Consider the following 18,324-nt stretch of genomic DNA (forward strand, 5'->3'; position numbering starts at 1 on the left):
ACCCTCTTGGAAAGAGGTTCAAGAACTGATGATTTGTTTATAGAAGTGCTGGCACTGGCAAATGTAAAACACAATAAACAAGGAAAAAATGCACATATATCAGACAAAGAACAATTACAGGCATCATATACATTGCCAAACATACAAACGATAATACTGTCCATGGCTTCCATCAGTGATTTAAAAATAAATAAATTTGCAGAGAGCGTAGCTGCCCCAACAACGGGGCTTCCCAGCGCTATCCACCAAACAAGTATACTTCACCAATAGAGCATAAGAAGGGGAAACAGGACATCCTAAAAGAAGAAAAATTAGGTTTTAAGCTTTTTCTTAAATTAATTTGGTTCTGGATATTTCTTAGCTCGAGAGGTAGACTATTCCAGAGGAATTAAAACTTAAAACGAGCGGCCAATGACTCTTTTCCTATGGAATTGCGGAGTCACAGCCAAATTTAGCTTGGCCGAGCTGAATGCTCTGATGTGAAGAAAAGGTTGCATTAGATCGGACAGGATAGGAGCACCTAGTGCATTCATAATCCCATTCGCCATACTAAGGGCTGAAATTGAATTTGCTCTCCATCGGCAGCCAATGGAGCTTACACAGAAGCTCCGAATCAGAGCAAAACTTAGGGAGGGAAAACAGCAATCTAGTTGCTGCTTATTGAACTCTTTAGGGTTGATTTCTTGCAACCTAGGTAGAGGATGTTGCAGTAGTCTAGGGGCGATAGAATGAGAGATTGTGTAATCATCTGATGAAAGTGCAGTTGACATATCCCAAATATGTCTTTCAGTCTTCTCAGAAGACCAAAACAAGTGCCAGCCAGAGTGGCTACTTGTTTCTCGAGACTGAGGGAGTCTTACAGCCAGACGCCCAGGTTTTTCACAGATGATTTAGGTGAAGAAAACTTGGGTGAATGAAAAATGTATTGTTCTACACAGAAATTACCAACCAGTTACCATCTTGATCCATGACCCACACTTAACTGTCATACAATCAGGGATACTGAAGAGAGACTGAGTTGGCAATGTGATTAGTACTATGTGGGACAACGGACTACGAAAATAAGTTCTAATACTAAGTAAGTTGAAGTAGTCTAACGGCTATGGTGGTCACCCTCAAATCTGGAGAACCGGGTTAGAGTCTCGACAAGGATGCGCAACATCCTGTGATGTTGGACAAATCACTTATTTTCCCCGTGCCCAACAAAAATGAATGTGTCTTCATGGAACACAACTGGTGCTCTTGCAAAGGGCTCTGATACCCGATGCCTTCAGGTTAAGTTTGCGCTATATAAAACTCAGTAAAAAAAAAAAATATTCCTAGACAAAACAAAAAAAATATTGCTTGTTTAAGGCGAAACAGTAATGGTTGGCTCGAATTATCTACAAGACAATTGAACACGAGCCTAAAGGATGAGGATGGGAACTCTCAGCTTCTATAGTTGACATCTGGGAGACATGACCTCAAGCCAGTGAGTGGCTAACTTTATGCGAGGAAACGTTGCAGCAGTACCTTTGAGACAGTCCATGTGCTGTGCAAACAGTTAAAAAGAATCTGTCAGTCCCGGCCGAAACCACAGATTATAAAAACAAGTAATGGTCTTGTCTTTGTTAAAGTTAGAGCTATAAGCATTGCAAATTTTATTGTTTTCATTTTTTTTTAACCAATAAATATATGATATTGTCATTTACAATAGCAATAGGTAAGCATTAGAGAGTAGTAAAGAGTATTAGCAGTTATTAACAGTTAGTACAGTGTGACTAGTTGATTAATAGAGTGTACTTGTATAGACTAGAGTAGGAGTGAGTTGTAGGCAATAGTAGTTAGTGAGTAGTGTAGATTAGTGGAGAGTAGTATAGAGTGAGTAGTAGATAGTGTGTAGAGAGTGTGTAGGATTTAGTGAGTAATAAAAAGTACTAGATAGAAATAGATGTAGTGTAGTGAGTTATAGATAGTATATGGAGTAGTATATGTATTTAGTAGAGAGTAGCGAATGACTTTTAAAATAGAGTATATATTAGAGAGCAGTAATTAGTACTTTTTAGTATTAGAGTGTAGTAGAGACTAGTAGATAGTAGTAGAGTAGCAGAGTGAGTATAAAATTGTGGATAGTTTAATTTAGTGAGTTGTGAGGAGTGTGACTTGTATGTAGTAGAGAGTAGTTAGAGGTTGTAGTAGAGTGTGATTAGTTGAGTTAGTAGTATAATGTGAATTGAGAGTATTCGAGAGTAGTAGAGATTGAGTAATGTGTGAGTAGCTTACAGTAGTAGTAGTAGATTGAGTAGTTAGTAAAGTGTAGTAGAGTATTAGATAGTTATAATACAGAGTGTTATAGTGAGTAGTAATGAATGATAGTATTTTGTAGATATAGTTTTTAGAATAGTTTGAGTAGGGTATTATAAACTGAGACACACACACACACAGAGCCACACACACACACAGCCACAAACACACACAGAGCACACTCTCACACACACACACACACACACATACATACACCCACACACACACACAGAGCTACACACACACACACACACACACACACAGAGCCACAGGGAGCTCTGAAGATAATAATACAGGCCCCACCACAATGTCTTAGAGCATTAATTCTCCACAGCAGCAATTGAAGGATAGTAGTCGAATGCTCTCCCTCAAAGCGGCCCAGGCTAACCCTAGAACATTCTGCCCAGAGCTTAAGGCAGAACCTAGCTGGCCAGGGAAGGGGTGATATTACTATGCCTTGTATCCTAATACTATCCTGGGTTACAGTGGAAGGGTGAAAGAGGCAGGGGGGGAAAGTATGAAAGAGTAAAGAGAAAGTGAGGGTTGAGGAAGATTTGGGAAAACGATCGTCCAGAAAATAGAGAGCTTTTTGAATAAGAAGACCAAAACAGCCAAATAAGTATTATAAATATACATAAAAACAACAATATATTTGGGAGGACCAACGATATGGTCATACATTGCTGAAATTATGTTAGGGGTTCTGAAGGTTTTTACTTTTGAGATACAAGTGTGATCTGAATTGTTGTGGTTGTTGAATGAATTTAGACAGGTCTTTTTAGTTGCTGTCTGTGGGGAACATTTGAGGTGAGTTTTTACTATATGACCGTATAAATTTAGAAAGAATGTTAATTTTGTATTTTCATATCGAATGGTTTTTGCTGGGATAGCATGGGTGATCTGTAAATTAAATATTCCTAACAGGATTGGGATGTTTTCTAATGGGAGTCCACTCAGTGCTTAATTTATAATACAGTAGGTGCCGGGACAAATATTTTGCTGAGAAGCTCACGGCTGGCACTATGAATATCGGGGTGTGCTGTATACCAAGGATGGGTAGTATTGATTTTACCTCATGCCTCTTTCGTCCACCACCAGACACTCCCTGCCCCTTTATCTCTCTCTTGCAGGTTTTTTCATCCCTGTTTTCTCCCTTTGTCACGTTTTTTCCATCTTTTGCTTCCTCTGTCTTTCCCTGTTTGTGTTTTTCTCTTTCTTGCTCTGGGTGAAGAGGAAATTTATGTGACGGTCTTCACACACGAGTGCCGGTGGGCCCAAACTGAAACTGCCAGCTCAAATTGAGTACTGGGTCCACTTGATGCAATTTAATTCCAGTTTAACATGATTATGTGAGAGGTGTGGTAATTCATTATTAGTTAGCTTATTTTCTCCCAGTCTCCGCAGGAGTAAATTTAGGTAACCGTTTTATTACTGTCCACAGAGAGAGAGAGAGAGAGAGAGAGAGAGAGAGAGAGAGAGAGAGAGAGAGCAAAAGCAAGCAGAAGAGGGAACAGACTCTGCCCAGAAAATTCACTTTATTACCTTTCCATTTAGTGAGGCTTTGAGTATGTCGCCCAGTTCTGTGAGCGCACAGACTTCCTCTGCTTTTTCTGATGTTCTCTCTGAAATCTTTTTGTTCAGTGAAAGAAACTAATAAGCAAGTTTCTAACCTTCGGTAATGCCTGGTGGAGACTCTCCATAGGCACACATTCCTTACCTTAGAATTATACCCAGGCGTCAGACTGGATCTGGACATTTTTCATAAGTAGTACCCCTGAGCTCCGGCAGGAGGCGACGTTCAGCTCAGAGTGGAACTGTTGCCGTCGTTCGCGTCGGAAGTGATGTTCGCAGTGCCTATATAGGTGCCACCTAGGTGAGCGGTCGACAATTATTTTTCATGACTTTTCACACCAGAAGTGTGGAGCCATGAAGTACACTGTCCACTGGTGTGGAAAGCTAGGGCTCTATAAGGGGATAGCCCAGACCCTAGAAATTTGTTTGTAGAGGGGGGAGAATAGGTGGGTTGGTAAGGAATCTGCGACTAGATAAAGTCTCTACCAGATAAGGGGTTTACCAAAGGTAAGCAACTTGCTTATCGGGTAGAGCCTTTTAGCTGCAGATTCCTTACCTTAAAATAGATACACAAGCAAAACCTTCCCGGAGGTGGGTCTGCTGACCAATTTCACACAAGGAAGCTCAGCAGGAGCAAATGGGCAAAGTGCCGATCTGTACGGACTTGACTGTCCAGACAACAGTGTTTTGTAAACGTGTGCTGGGAAGCACACAATGCTGCCTGGCAGCTGCTCAAGACAGGAACTCTGTGAGCTAACATAGTGGTTGGACCTGCAGCTTTGGTGGAATGAGCAAGCAAACACTCAGGGGGTTGCTTTTTAGCTAATGAATAGCAGATTTTGATACAGAGTGCGATTCATCGTGAAATGGTCCTCTTCTGTACTGCCTGTCCTTTCTTCGATTCAACATACCCCAAGAAGAGTTGGTCGTCCACCCTTAACGCCAGGGTCGGACTGGCCGTAGCGGGCACTGGGCAATCCCCCGGTGCGTCGCACGGGTGGGGGGCCGGTTTGGGGCCCCTGGGGCCGTTTTTGTTACAGGGCCGTGGGGGGGGGGGGGTAAGTTGTCGAGATAGGGGAAAGACCGACACCCTTGATCTCATCAGATGAGCTGCAACCACCGCCATCACCTTGGTGAACACCGAGGGTCTTGGTGAGGCCAAAAGGTAGCACAGTCAACAGAAAAGGCTCATGGCCCATCGTGAACCGCAGGTAACGCCTTGAGGCAGGCAGGACGGTAATGCACATTTGAACGTTACCATTCAGTCTCCGGGTCCAGGGAAGACAGGACATGAGCAAGAGTGAACATCTTGAACTTTTTCTTCTTGAGGAAGAAAGAGTGCAGTTCGAGGATAAGATGAAGTCCTCTGTCCTTCTTGGGCACCAGAAATGAGCAGGAATAGCAGCCACAACCTACTTCTGATGCTGGCACTCTCTCTATGGCTCCTTTAGCCAAAAGAACCACCACTTCCTCGAGCAGAAGAGACAGGGGTTCAGCCGGTCATAAGTAGGTAGCATGGAGAGATGGGGTAGTCTCGATGGGGAGGGAGTAGCCCCTTCAGACAATCTGCAAAACCCACCTGTCTGATGTTATGAACTGCCAGTAGGGCAGGTGATGATGACTTCTGCTGCCCACTCTGTGTCCATGAAGGTAAACGGGCATACTAGGAAGGTTCGGAGGCTCAGCTTCGTGTGGCCAACCGACCAGACCGCTGCCTATCTGACCCACGGGCTGGTAGAAACTGCGTCCACAGCCACGCAGAGGCTGGAAAGTTTGTGCACCATGGCAGTTGGGAGGGTAAATACTCTATTGCGTACCCCTTCTGTGGCTGTGAAAGGTGGATTGAGGGTGATGAGAGGCCATAGAAAGGCCCAAAGACCTGTTCGTAGCCCTGCTGTCTTTAAAGCGTTCCAGTGTCTAATCAGCCTGGTCTCCGAAGAGACAGGGATCATCAAAGGACCTGTCCATGAGTGATGACTGGGCATTCCCAGAAAAGCGAGTAGTACTCAACTTGACGTAGCGTTGCAGGGCCACTGTTGATAAAACTGCTCTGCCTAGTGAGTCGGTGGTCCATCACGAATGGTGAACATAGTCACATACCTCCCATTGGCAACAGCTTGGGAGAGCATGGCCTGGGCCTCCTCAGGGACTGTAGGCAGCACCTGGGCAACTGTATCCCACAAAGTGTATGAATCGCAGCCCAAAAGGCATTCAGGGTTCACCGACTGTAATACCAGACTGGTGGAAGAAAATATTTTCTTGCCTAAATTGCCCAGCATCAAGAACTCCCGATCCAGTGGGGCGGTTCGTGCAGTGGCGATGGGAAAATGTCCTGTTCACAGGAGCCCCTGTGCTAGGCTTGGACCAGGTCCCAAACAGGACATCAGTAAGTGCTTCAATAAATGGGAGAAGCAGTTCAGAAGCATTCTGTCAAGACATTAGTCTTGACTGCCACAAAGGGCAAGCTAAAGTCCAGGACCACTGCCGCTCTCCACACCACCACTGCGAATTACGCCCCTACTCCGTAGCCACAGTAGAGGGAGAAAGAATGCCAGTTCTAGAGAAGTGTCCAGTTCGCTGGCTGCACCCAGACCCTCATACCAGTCCAAATAGTCATTATGCTGGTATTATTCAGGGTTCAGTGATCCCTCTCATTCATCCCGGGTGCTAGCCCATAGGAATAGGGCTCAGGCTGTAACCTAGAAAGCAAGGCTCCAGTCAGCGCCAGATCCAGCTTCGAACAAAGCCCTTCCTGCTCCTTGTCTGAGTCTTGAATGGCCCCACCGGTGGACGTCCCCAGTGCCAGCAGCATCTGTTTTGGGACTGACGCCATAGAAGGTCGAGATGGCACAACTGTCGGCGATCCAGATCCATCTATGGATCCTTGGGGCCCACCTGGCGCTGGAGCCGCACGTGTCAATCCAGTAGGGTTCCCTCACATACCCGCAGGGCCCAAAGATGAGCCAGAGGGAATGGGCCCCTCAAACATGAGGCGCATGGACTCATAAAACTCTTGAATTTGAGCTGCCATCCGGCTCCTGGATATGTGGGGAGGTGCAGAGTCAGCCCAGGAGCAGGCTCAAACACGTAACACAACCTCGAGGGACACTCCCTCATCTCATTGGCCAACAGAATGAGGTTAAGTCGAAGCAAGCTTCAACTACAACTTTTTTTTTGTGGGACTGAGACTTACCTGAACGGCTCAGCCAGAGTGGGACAATGACCCTAGACTCCGTATCCACTCCTGGGACCTTCCTCTCAACTGGGACCTCTAGCATTATGCGTCAAGCCGCCGAAGCTTGAGGTATTTCTCCCTCAAGGCCTTCGGATTCATTGCACAGCAATTGGAACAGTCCTTCAGCTCGTGGTCTTGTTAGATGCACCACAGTTAAAAAGGTGAAGGTTCATCACCAACATCTGTCAGTGGCAGGAGCCGCAGGGCTTGAAGCCATCCTTCTTTGATGACATTTCTACCACACCCAAAGGTAAGACCTAAAAAAAGACTGACAAAATGTTGAAAAAAGCTTTGTAAAAAAGTGACTGAGGGGTACCGCTTCCCGGATCCGTGCTAACGGGCGTAGAAAGAAAAGAAATTGCATCAGCGAGCCTACGTGGCACCAGCTTGAACGTCACTTCCGGCACGGACAATGCCAATGGCACCAAGCGGAGCTGATCGATGCTACCTACCGGCACGCAGGGATACTGGTCACAAAATTTCTGCATCCAGCGTGATGCCTGGGGATAATTCTAAGGTAAGGAATCTGCAGCTAGAAGTTTCTATTAGATATGTTCCGCAATTGAGCCCACAAATATGGAGAAAATGGTGTGATAAAACGTACTCAATATGAGCTCCAAGATCCACTGCTCCTTGGTGAGATGGATTAAAGACCATCAATTTGCAAAGAAGTTTAGATATGGTGCATGATGAAATTTTAGCATGATGGCTGAGACAGCAGGATCATGAAAAGACCCAGGAAGAATGTCAAATAGGAACAGGAATGACAACTGAAAAAATCTGCTTATCATACCTCATGCACACATGTGAGCAACTTTTTTAAACTCGAGCCATGCTGAGAGATAAGCAGTCAAAATTGATCCATGAGAAAACCCTGCTCGCCAGGGAAATGTTTGAGAAAGCAGAATGTAGCATCAATTTAGAAATTCCGGGATACTGATTTACCCCATTCCAATACCTGTATATTTAACTGCGCATGCATAGGCAACTTTAAGTAAAATTAGATGGTTGTATTTTGAATTTGTGGAAGATCTTTACTAGGCCTAACTACTACTACTGGGTGCCAAAACCAATACTGAAATCATGTGTACTTTGCACAAGGAAAGCTAAATGTGGATAGTTATGGCTGAATCAGTTTCTCCATTAGAATGTCATCATCCACAGACACCAATGACATTGCGAGGTCTAAATCACACTGCAGAGAGGTGTCATTTGAACTTTCTTTTGTGCATGCCCCTGTTCATATGGAACACCTGTCAGCAACAAGATATAGCAGCCGTACACCAGCAGTAGAGGGGTCTGTGTTAGGACTGGCACTTTGGTAATCATTGTAGACCAACTGAAATCTCAAGACAGCCTATATTCTACAGGCTTCATAAAGATATAAACTATTAAATTGCTAGGTATGAAAGGGTGCTATGTTGGCATCACTGGATGCAGAGATTAGCAGATGTGTCTGAGGAGACCTCCCCAAGAGATTACAATTTCTAAATATATGGGTTGACTTGGAAGAGAATAGAGCATTCATTGATTCTACACGCAAAACCCAACAGGTTAGTGCCACAAAAACTGTGAATGACGGAGGCTTCCCACAGGAATCAACAGGCGAATGCTTGGGGTAAATGTGGAACAAATAGAAGAGAGAATGGGCTGCCAAGGAACAGGGGATCCCTGCACAAGGTTGAAAACTGTTCAAACTGAAAATGCCCAGCCACCACCCTGAAGCTTTAATAAAGCTTTGACAAAAGGGAGTGAGAAAGATCCACAGGAGAAGAAGAGGAGCAAATGTGGGTGGCAGAGCTGAGGTTGATGGCCCCATGGGTGAAAGCAGAGACTAAAGGTATCCTGGATGAAGGATGGCAGGGCACACTAGCCCGAACAGCAGAGACACATAGTTATGGAGCAGGGCACCCATCGCCTGCAAACGAGGGAACAGTCTGGTTTAGTAGCCCTCGTAATGCTCTGATATGCACTGGGCCCAGCAATGCACAAGGGATACACAAGCAGGAGGCACAGATAATATTCTCCTGAACGTGCAGAGGAGGGTCTACTTGAAGACAATATCTTTGAGTATGTCAATAGATATCTCACTTTGATATATTTGTGATGAACGAGTTACTTAACTTCGGTAACTATGTATCTGGTAGAGAGACAGTCTAGTCGGAGATTCCGTAACTTAGAATATCCCCAGGAGTCAGACTGGATCCAGAAAACTTTCTGAAGCAGCGCCTCAGCGCGCCGGGGGCGGCGCCGCACAGCTCCGCCCTGACGTCGTCCAAGGACATGACGTCAGCGGAGGCATGTATGCCCCTCCCCGCTCGCTGACGTCAGAGCCACCACCAAAAACTGTGAGAATATGGGAACAGTGTGCATAAATGATGAAAAATGGGAAAGAAATTGAAAGGTGAAAAACAGCACCATAAAGGACAGTGCAAGGCACTGTATTTTGAAAAGTGAAAAAAGGGAAAAGCAGAGCACCGCTCTGAGAAGCAACCCCACAAAAGTGAAGACCAAACCACATTCTAAGGTAGATGAAGAAGTGAGAAAACAGTATGGCAGTCGACAGAAAATCCGCAACCATAATGTAGCTTGAAGGACAACAAGTCCGGAACACAGGATCAAGGACAATTTACCACAAGACGTCACCAGAAAGAGAGGTCATAACCCCAATAAGGGACCTATAGAATGTGGCATAGCCAAAAGACTTGAACCAATGGGTCACAGGGGTGGTAAGAGACCCCAAGGAGATGGAGAGGGGGAGAGCGGAGGGTGGGAAAAAACATGATAGATTTCAAACTGTACAATCCAGGCATAGGTTGTTAAGGCCACATGGCATATGAGTATAACACCCAATCAAGAGAATGGGCGGAGTAGAGCAATGAAAACAGAATGAGACAGTTTGTTACGGAGTGAAGAGAAAATGTCACCCTGCAGAAGGGTCAAGCCACCCGGAGGGAGGCGATAATAGAAATCCCAACCTGAAAAGGTCCTCGCATAGCAGGAAGGACGGCCGGGCATTAAGGAATCTGCGGCTAGACTTTGTCTCTACCAGATACATCATTACCAAAGGTAAGTAATTTGTTCATCTGATAGAGACATCTAGCCGCAAATTCCTTAACTTAGAATACATACCAAAGCCATACCTCATAGAGGAGACAGGTCTGCGACTGAACCCCATCAAGTTCCCGAGGGAACATAGCGGTCAGCAAGGTGACGAAACACAGTGGGAAACGAAAGCCAGCGCAGCCACACCAGACCATATAGCTCATAAAAGAGCGGAAAACATTGGGAGGCAAAGGCACCACAAGCCGTCTAAGAGCAGCACAAAACCCCCGACTGTAAATAAGACCCAGAGAGATGCCAACTGGTATAACGGAGTCAGCGCATACCGGTCCAGTATGCACAACAGCAGAAAGAAGCACTGCTACAATACGTGTGACAGCATTGGCAGGATGCCAACCCATGGCCAGAAAGTGCCGGTAGTACTAGAAACAGAAGACACGCCAGTACATAGTCGGTCTGTCACAGACAATTGAAAGGGCCGACGGCAACCAGCAGAAGTGCTCAAAACAGGACTACAGTAAGAACGATAGTCAAGCAGAAGACCGGAAGATACATAAGCATCCCGTGTGGATGCTAGAACCACACGAAGTATAGCAAAGACTCTCCTGTAGGGTAGCATGAGCAGCCCAGATGCGGGAGACGCAATAGCAAGAAGACAACAGGCAAAAAGGGAAGCAGGCAAGCCGGACACCCACTTAGGAGCTCGTAGTACAAGCAGACCGGGTCAAGGACCACGGACACCGCATGAAAGAACGTTAGCTGCAAGAGCCCACTGTGTAAAAGCACAGCAGATATAGAATAAGAAGAAAGACACTCAATGAAGCGTAGCACAACAATAGGCCAGAGCACGTGAAAAGTACCAACAGACATGTGGAAGCAGAACTGGACAGGACAATGTCCAGGCCCGTAAGCGACATCCCCCCCTTGCCCGGGAGGAGCAACGGTCCCCCGCAAGACAGAGGAGGAGATGGATCTAGGCACGATAGTGGAAACAGCCAGTACCAACCTAAAGGTCCCGGGACCAAAGAAGCGAGTATCCAGAAGAGAACACTTCGCTTGAGAGTGTTACAGTATGAACCCAAAGCAGAAGCGTTGAAAACAACTGTGCGGAAGCAGCAGGGAATGTAGACAAACTGCTTTTGGGAAAGTGGCCAGAAAACGAGGCCATAAGTCAATGTACAGCAGAGACGGACATGGTAAATCTGCTACCTTGAAAGACAAGCCCAGTAAGGGCTGCCATAAAAGCAACAACGCAAACACCATGTGATAGCAGTCATACCAGGGTGCACCCAAGTTTGCGCCAATAGTAATAAGCGTGCCGCATATCGGCTTTTGTCCCTGAAGCAAAATGAGGACAGGACGTCAGTCGTGAAAGAACTACGCCTGAACTGAAGGGAAAAGGGCCCAGAGAGACAGTGGCCGTCAAAAGAAGAGCAGCCATCATAGACAAGAGGATCACTAACCTTGAAAAAATAAAGACCTAATCAAAGCAGGTGAGGTAGAGGCCGCACGGCAAGGAACCCATGCCGAGGCCTAGAAGCATTACAGACAGCTGTAGCCAATTGCAACTGAAGTGCAATAGAGCGATACCAATGGGAGAATCGCAGCAGAAAAATACGACAGCCTGACCCGCAGAAGGAGGTCCATGAGGAAGACTCCATAGGAGCATTCCAAGGCTAAGGCAGTCACTCAATAGCCAGCAAATACCCCACATAGATTAAGTCTCAACCCCTGCGAGGGGGGTCCTCTTGGGCAAAACACACATTCAGAGGAGTGGAAGGATGACAGAACCAGCCATCCGGCTGTACTGAACAAATACTGAAATGGCGGAACAACCGCTTACACTATCCGGGTACTATGCAAAAACCCGGGATTGTATATATTTTTTTTTAAATCAAACCAACAAGGCAACATCTTATGCAGAAGAAAAAACAAATCACAAGGCAGGTAGTCGTGCCACAAGATTTATGGTAGCCCAGACAAGAGACGGGAGACCGCCGAATCCGCGTGGTGGTCAAAAAGGTCCACGCCATTGAATGGCAGACCTCTAAGAGCCTCCCAAACATTGTCTGGGAAACGACTGTTGTGCAGACATGCGTGGCGACGCAAAGCCACAGACCGAGCAAGAGGCCATCCCACCGAGTCAGTTGCGTCAAGGGAAGATCGGAGGGAAAATTGCGTCATTCCCCTGCCATCAAGCAGAATGCGAAGTAATTCTGCCCGCGGCCCGTCTGGAATAGAGGAAGAAGGTTCGCAACCAAGTCCCAAAGGGCAGAGGATGCGAGCGCGAACACGCAAGCCGTATTTAATGCGTGGACGCTAGCACTGGCAGAGGCGAAAAGCTGGCGACCACACGTGTCCAACCGGCTAGACTCCCTGGTGCGAGGTAACAATGGCAAGGAGGAGGAAGCCTGCAAGGCAAAAGCCGCCTGTACAACTAGGCCCTGAACTCTAGGGTGAAGGGACAGGCAAAGTGGATCATCCGGGGCAGGACGGTGTCGATGAGCAATGGCCTGATCAACAGGGTCACCAGAGGAAGGCTTCGCCAATGCGCAAAGCATGCTGTCAAACAAAGATGCCCTAAGGGGCAGCAAAGGCTTCACCTCAACAGGCTCCATGTGGAGAAGATCCAGTAAAGGATCAGAAGGCAGGGAAACCCCAGGGGGCTGAAATCAAAGAATAGCTGCCGCCCTGTGAATAGCCCGTGCATAGGCAGCACTAGCCTCAGTTGCCATCCAGGGAGGCGACAATAAACCATCGGTAGGAGACTAACCCGTCCACTAGACAGCAAAAGTGGAGGGCCCTGAGGCTGATCCGAAGCCCACGCAAGACTAGATACCTGCACCATGGACTGAAACAACCTCAGATCTGGGGAGTACAGAGGAACATCAACCTCTTGCAAAAGAGGAGGCATAGGAGCCAGCACCGGCGTTGACCGGTGCCCTGTGGGAGTCACATTGACGGCCAAGGAGTTAGGAGACAAACCAACCTCATGCAAAAGAAGAGGTGTGGACGTCGGCACCGGCATCGACTGACGCCGAGTCGTCTCAACATCGACGACCTCCAAACGGGACTTGGCCTGGGTGCCGACCGACGTCGACTCCATCGCAATATGCGGGGAGGAAGGACGTCAACAGGGAACCGAGCCCGGCGCCGCCTCCGATGTCAGCGCAGGAAGCCGCGAAGGGCTATGCGGTGACTGAAGAGGTGGGCTGGACGTGAGACTGGGAGGGCCCTCTGCACAGGAGAAACAGGACACACTGCCAGCCTACCTGGAAATTCTTCTGACGCTGCCAAAACAAATATTAAAATATACTGAAAGTCAGCCAAAACTCTAAAACCTTATAGAGGATACATGAAAAACAGCAGGGATCAAAGTGAGTCTAACCAGATATGACCTGCTGAAAGTGACTGAAACAGTAAATGAAACTGAGAAGACCTGCGCTCCCAGGAGAAGGCAGTACACAAACTAAAAACCTGAAATAAGATAAACATATAAGAAGACCAACCAACCTACAAGACAGTGAAGTGCAGCAACAAATGAGAGTGGCACATCTGCCTGAAAAGATAAGGGCACCAATACAGAAATACTCCTTCGTTAAGAGCTGACAACATAAATTATCTGTAAAGGTCTTTCCAACCTACTTCTCCAAAGAAAAGGTTCGTCACATACCAGTGCCGATACTTCCACCAGCAGCACCAAATAAAGTTCTTGAACTTTCATAACTGAACTGATATTCAATAGACACCAGGAGGAAAGACTGGCTATCATTTGAGGGGGAAACAGTTCTCTTCTTTACAAACTATACATAACAGTGAAAAGACAAAGAAAAACAATTGAAGGTGTCTAGAGGAAAATATGGGGTGAAACAACACAGAAAAACGTATACTTTTGTTATGCTTTCTGTAGGGTTCAAATAGCGAGAGGTTTTGTCAAGGCTTAAAAACAAGAAGCAAATATGTCTACATCCAATGAAATCTTGTTAACCATAAAAGAGTGAAAAAGGTACTATTGTGTTAGCGCTAAAACTGCCAGGTTGTGCAATATTACCTCAACATTATATACAATAACTCACTCATTAAAACATCACGCACTCTACACAGCTTACTGGCTATAACGTATATCAGAAAACAAGATCATGTGAAATCCGTGCCAAAATCATTCAGCTGTCTTAGTGGAATCAATTTTTTTTAATTATGAATCACTCAAAATGCCACGTGAGGCAAAGGTCCAGGTTATTCAAAAAAACTTGCCCCTTCCAATCTTTCATCAGGCACATTAAAATTAATTTAACAAAAATGACTTTAATGGTTCCAACATGGTGAAAGATAACATGAAGTTCAAGGTTACAACGCCCTGACAATCAAACAAGCTCATCTTCAGAAAAAAATGTAAAGGAACTTTTCAAAATGAGTCTCTAACTAAGAGCATTCGGAAGGGTAGTTCCTAAATAATAGTGGGTGTTTTTAATCTGCGGTAAATTGTTATGGTAGACTCTGTGGAGGTTAAAAATGTTGAGAATGAATCATCTCTGTTAAAAGGTTTGCAACAAGTACATAACGCAATGCAGCTGAATGGAAGTGTACCAAACTTTTATCAATATTCAAAAGGTGAACTAAGTTCCTTCTCACTTCCGCTTGACTGGCTTGTAATAATATTGTCAAGTCATTCTGTACTGCACATCAGACAGGATTTGATGTGGACCATAAACATTTAATCATAACATATGGAAGTTCACCCACATAGAAATAAGCCAAATGGTGGAAGGTGCTACCATCTTCAAGATTTCATGCTTGATGCAGTGCATTCTCAGACTGTTCCAACATCACACACCAAATCTTTTCAGGTTTCACATTCATGAATTCCTCATACTCTGAACTGATAACTAATAGATATTTAACCGCCAGATATTAAAAAAAATATGATTATTTACTGCACAACTGGTTTCATACTATTTATATAAAGACAAAGAAAAGAAAGGTCAAACTAGACAAAGAGTCCCAAAAGAAAATTATTGAAATGTGTTCACCAGTTTAAAGTAATGGCTAAGCAACAAAATTTTACTAGCTGATAAACATTTACTTACTCTGCGTGTTCTTTCAACATCCCCGCAAGGCAACCGCTTCACAAAATCAATACCAGTTAAGGGTGTTCCAGTTGGAGGGAGCAAAATGGATGCATCCATCATTAGGTATTCCACGTTCAAAGGCTTACTCTGCAACAACAAGACGTTCATATGTTTAGAAAACAAAACTGATGCCAAAGACAGATCTCTTACAACTTCATTACAAGCCCAAAGTTCCTAACTCAGTCTCTATAACTATTTAAAAAAAAATTAAATGGCAATCCTACATTGTTGGTCTTTACAATATCATACTCGCCAGGCTGAGGCAACCAGAAACTGATGTAAGACTGTACCAGGGCAGTAAAAACTCAATAGGCTGTGGAGCTACATGTGGGTACTATATAGCACAGCCACAAAGTGACAAAATGCTATTCAAACGTTATTCATGGTGCATTATGTCAAGAATATCTTCCATATAGAAGGACGATCAACATTAAAATAAGAATGAAATGAAGAAGACGAGGAAACTGAAGCGGAAAAGTAGTATCTATTAGAAATAACCTTGTAACAGTAATATTCGGTTAGATAGAGTATGGTAAGTACATTGTTCTTATGATGGATACTTCTAAATGCAATTTCTATACCTTTAAAACAGAGAGATACCTAAGCAGTAACTCACAAAGGTGGGGGATCTGTGGAGTGGACTTGGACCAAAAAGCCCTGAAGGACTGAACAGGAAAACCCCCATTATTGTTGGACTTGGTTGTCAAGGTGGTAGTGTTTTGCCCACATCACAGCCTGGTAGAGCTCAAGGACAGGTACTCTGTGTGCCAATGCACGTAGCAGCCTTAGCACTAGTGAAATGTTCTCTTAATACTTCCAGATGCATAGCATATCTTAATTCACAAGACTCTCAACCTGGACAGATTCTTCCAGACAGTCTTTTACTTCTTCACCCCAGGAGAAATCTACAGAAAAAAAAGTCCTTTTGAGATTGAACTGATCCTCACGATCTCTATTAAGTGGTCAGGAGTGGACAAGAAATTTGGTAGAGTGATGTATTGCTCAACGTAGAGAGGAGTCGCTATTTTATTTAAAAAACACTGCCAGCATCACCAGTGCCAGATTGTCTGGAAAGAAGGCGGTGCAATGGCAAATGCAACAATAGTGCTTAAAGCTCCGTCATGCGACAAGCAGAAGCAATCGCAATAAGAAAGACGGTCTTTAAGGTGCTAAGATGAAACAAGCAGCTATTCATCTACTTGAATGGTATACCCATGAGAAACGTCAAGGCCTAAAGATCCCACTGTGGTACTATAAATTGTTCCAGACTGAACATGTTTGTCAAGCTGTTAATAAACCGCTACTGATGATTTGAACAAGAATGCTTAGACCAGTAAACATAAAAAGGCTGAAAGGCCGGACAAATAACCTCTGATAATGCCCACTGCAATGCCTTGTTGCGGCAAAGACAAAATAAATACAAATAAATCCAATAGTTTGGCTTACAAGTGGTCAAACTTGCAAACTCTACACCAGACCATCAATTTGTCTCAGCAACAAGCCTCGATGGACTGTGCAGAAGGGCTCATGGCTGAAAGAATAACATTCACCACTTCAGGCTTCCAAGAAAAATGCAGCTAACTGCTGCTGTTCAATCTACATGCACGGAGGTGTTGATTGTTCAAGTTGTAGGGAAGAACGATATTCTGCTGCAGTGACACGAGATCCTCTAAGTGGGAGCCTGATCAGAGGGAAGATGCTCATGCCCAGAAGGTCTGTGTAAGAAACTCACCAGGCCCAATTCGGAATTACTACAATGACATGGGCCTGCTCGTTTAGATCTACAGAACTCAGGGCACGAGACAAAGGCGAGGGTAGGCTTACAGGAGTCCCATGGTCCATTCTAGCCAGAATACGTCTCGTAGCAATTCTTTTCGCTGAACCTCCAATGAGCAAAACTGTTGATAATTCATGTTCTCACTGGAGGCAAACATAGGCAAAAATAGTTCTCCCAACTTGTCATATATGCCCTATGGCCTCCCAGGAAGTAGATGTCAGAATTTTCTGACTGAGCTCTTCTGCTCTGGTATGCAAGGATCCACCAGGTGGTTTGCAAGTAGAATAATGCACTGCTGCTCCAGCCAACACAAAAGAGCAGCGCCTCCTTGGACAGGACTCGAGATCCAACTTCACCAAGATTGTGGCAGTACCACATTGTGGTAGTATTGGCTGCAAAAACCTGCACCTTCCTCCACTCTGAGGACAGCAGGAAAGCCTACAACACCATGTGAATGGCTTGCAGGTGCAACAGACTGATATGAAGCCAGGCTTCCTGTGGAAACCAGAGTCATCTGCTCTCCACCTCCCACAGATGCCCTCCCCAACCCAGAAATGACGCCTCAGCCTTCACTGTTAACTCTGGTTGGAGAAAGATGAGCAGCCTGCCAGCTCACCAACTGGATTCAAGAAGCCACTACAGCAGACCAAGGGCTGTGCCTTCTGTCTGCTGGATCTCTGTAGTGCTGCTTACTCCTGGACTTCAAATTCAATTGCAGAGCCTGCAAATGCCACCTGGGGCCGTAGCACAGAAAATGCATGGGGCATAAAGGGCATGAATCCGCAGAGCAGCTCTCACTAAAATCTTGGACAGAGACTGAGACATTCGGGTCAAAGATCGATTCTCCTGGACTTGCTGCAGCAGAAGGAAGGCCTTGTATTGCACTGGCATAGCCACAACAAATGGCAACTTTCTGATTAAATCAGGTGTGGGTTGGTTCATGGATCATGGCCTCCTAATGATGTCAAGAGGCCACCATCTGGAGACAGTCTGTGGAGAGCCTGCATTTAACAGTTTGACACTTCCAAAGACCAAAGGAATGCAACAACCACCTTCATCAGTTTCTTGTACCAGAGGGGAAATGCTGAAGCCATAGGGAGCTCCTGATCCACCTTGATCCTCAGGTAATGCCCATGGGACCAACAGATTGAATAGATGTTTTGCAGGTTCGAGGAAGTCATACAGTCTCTAGGGCCCTTTGTGGTTACAAATTGGGTCAGTGTAAACATCTTGACTTTATCCTTCCTGAGAAAGGAATTCAGAGG

The 18,324-nt window shown here is 45.4% G+C and overlaps 1 protein-coding gene across 4 annotated transcripts in view; it reads right to left on the reverse strand.

The window, feature by feature from the left end:
* Positions 1 to 18,324, reverse strand: part of CLEC16A (C-type lectin domain containing 16A) — a 704,284-nt gene that overhangs the window by 322,120 nt on the left and 363,840 nt on the right. For all 4 annotated transcript variants that reach the window (XM_086941416.1, XM_086941414.1, XM_086941413.1 and 1 more), the window contains exon 17: positions 15,241 to 15,369. In XM_086941416.1, coding sequence (XP_086797542.1) covers positions 15,241 to 15,369 — 129 coding nt within the window. The remainder of the gene's footprint in view (positions 1 to 15,240; positions 15,370 to 18,324) is intronic.

Source organism: Lissotriton vulgaris, chromosome 10 (assembly GCF_964263255.1).
Source record: "Lissotriton vulgaris chromosome 10, aLisVul1.2, whole genome shotgun sequence".
Taxonomy (NCBI): Eukaryota; Metazoa; Chordata; class Amphibia; order Caudata; family Salamandridae; genus Lissotriton; species Lissotriton vulgaris.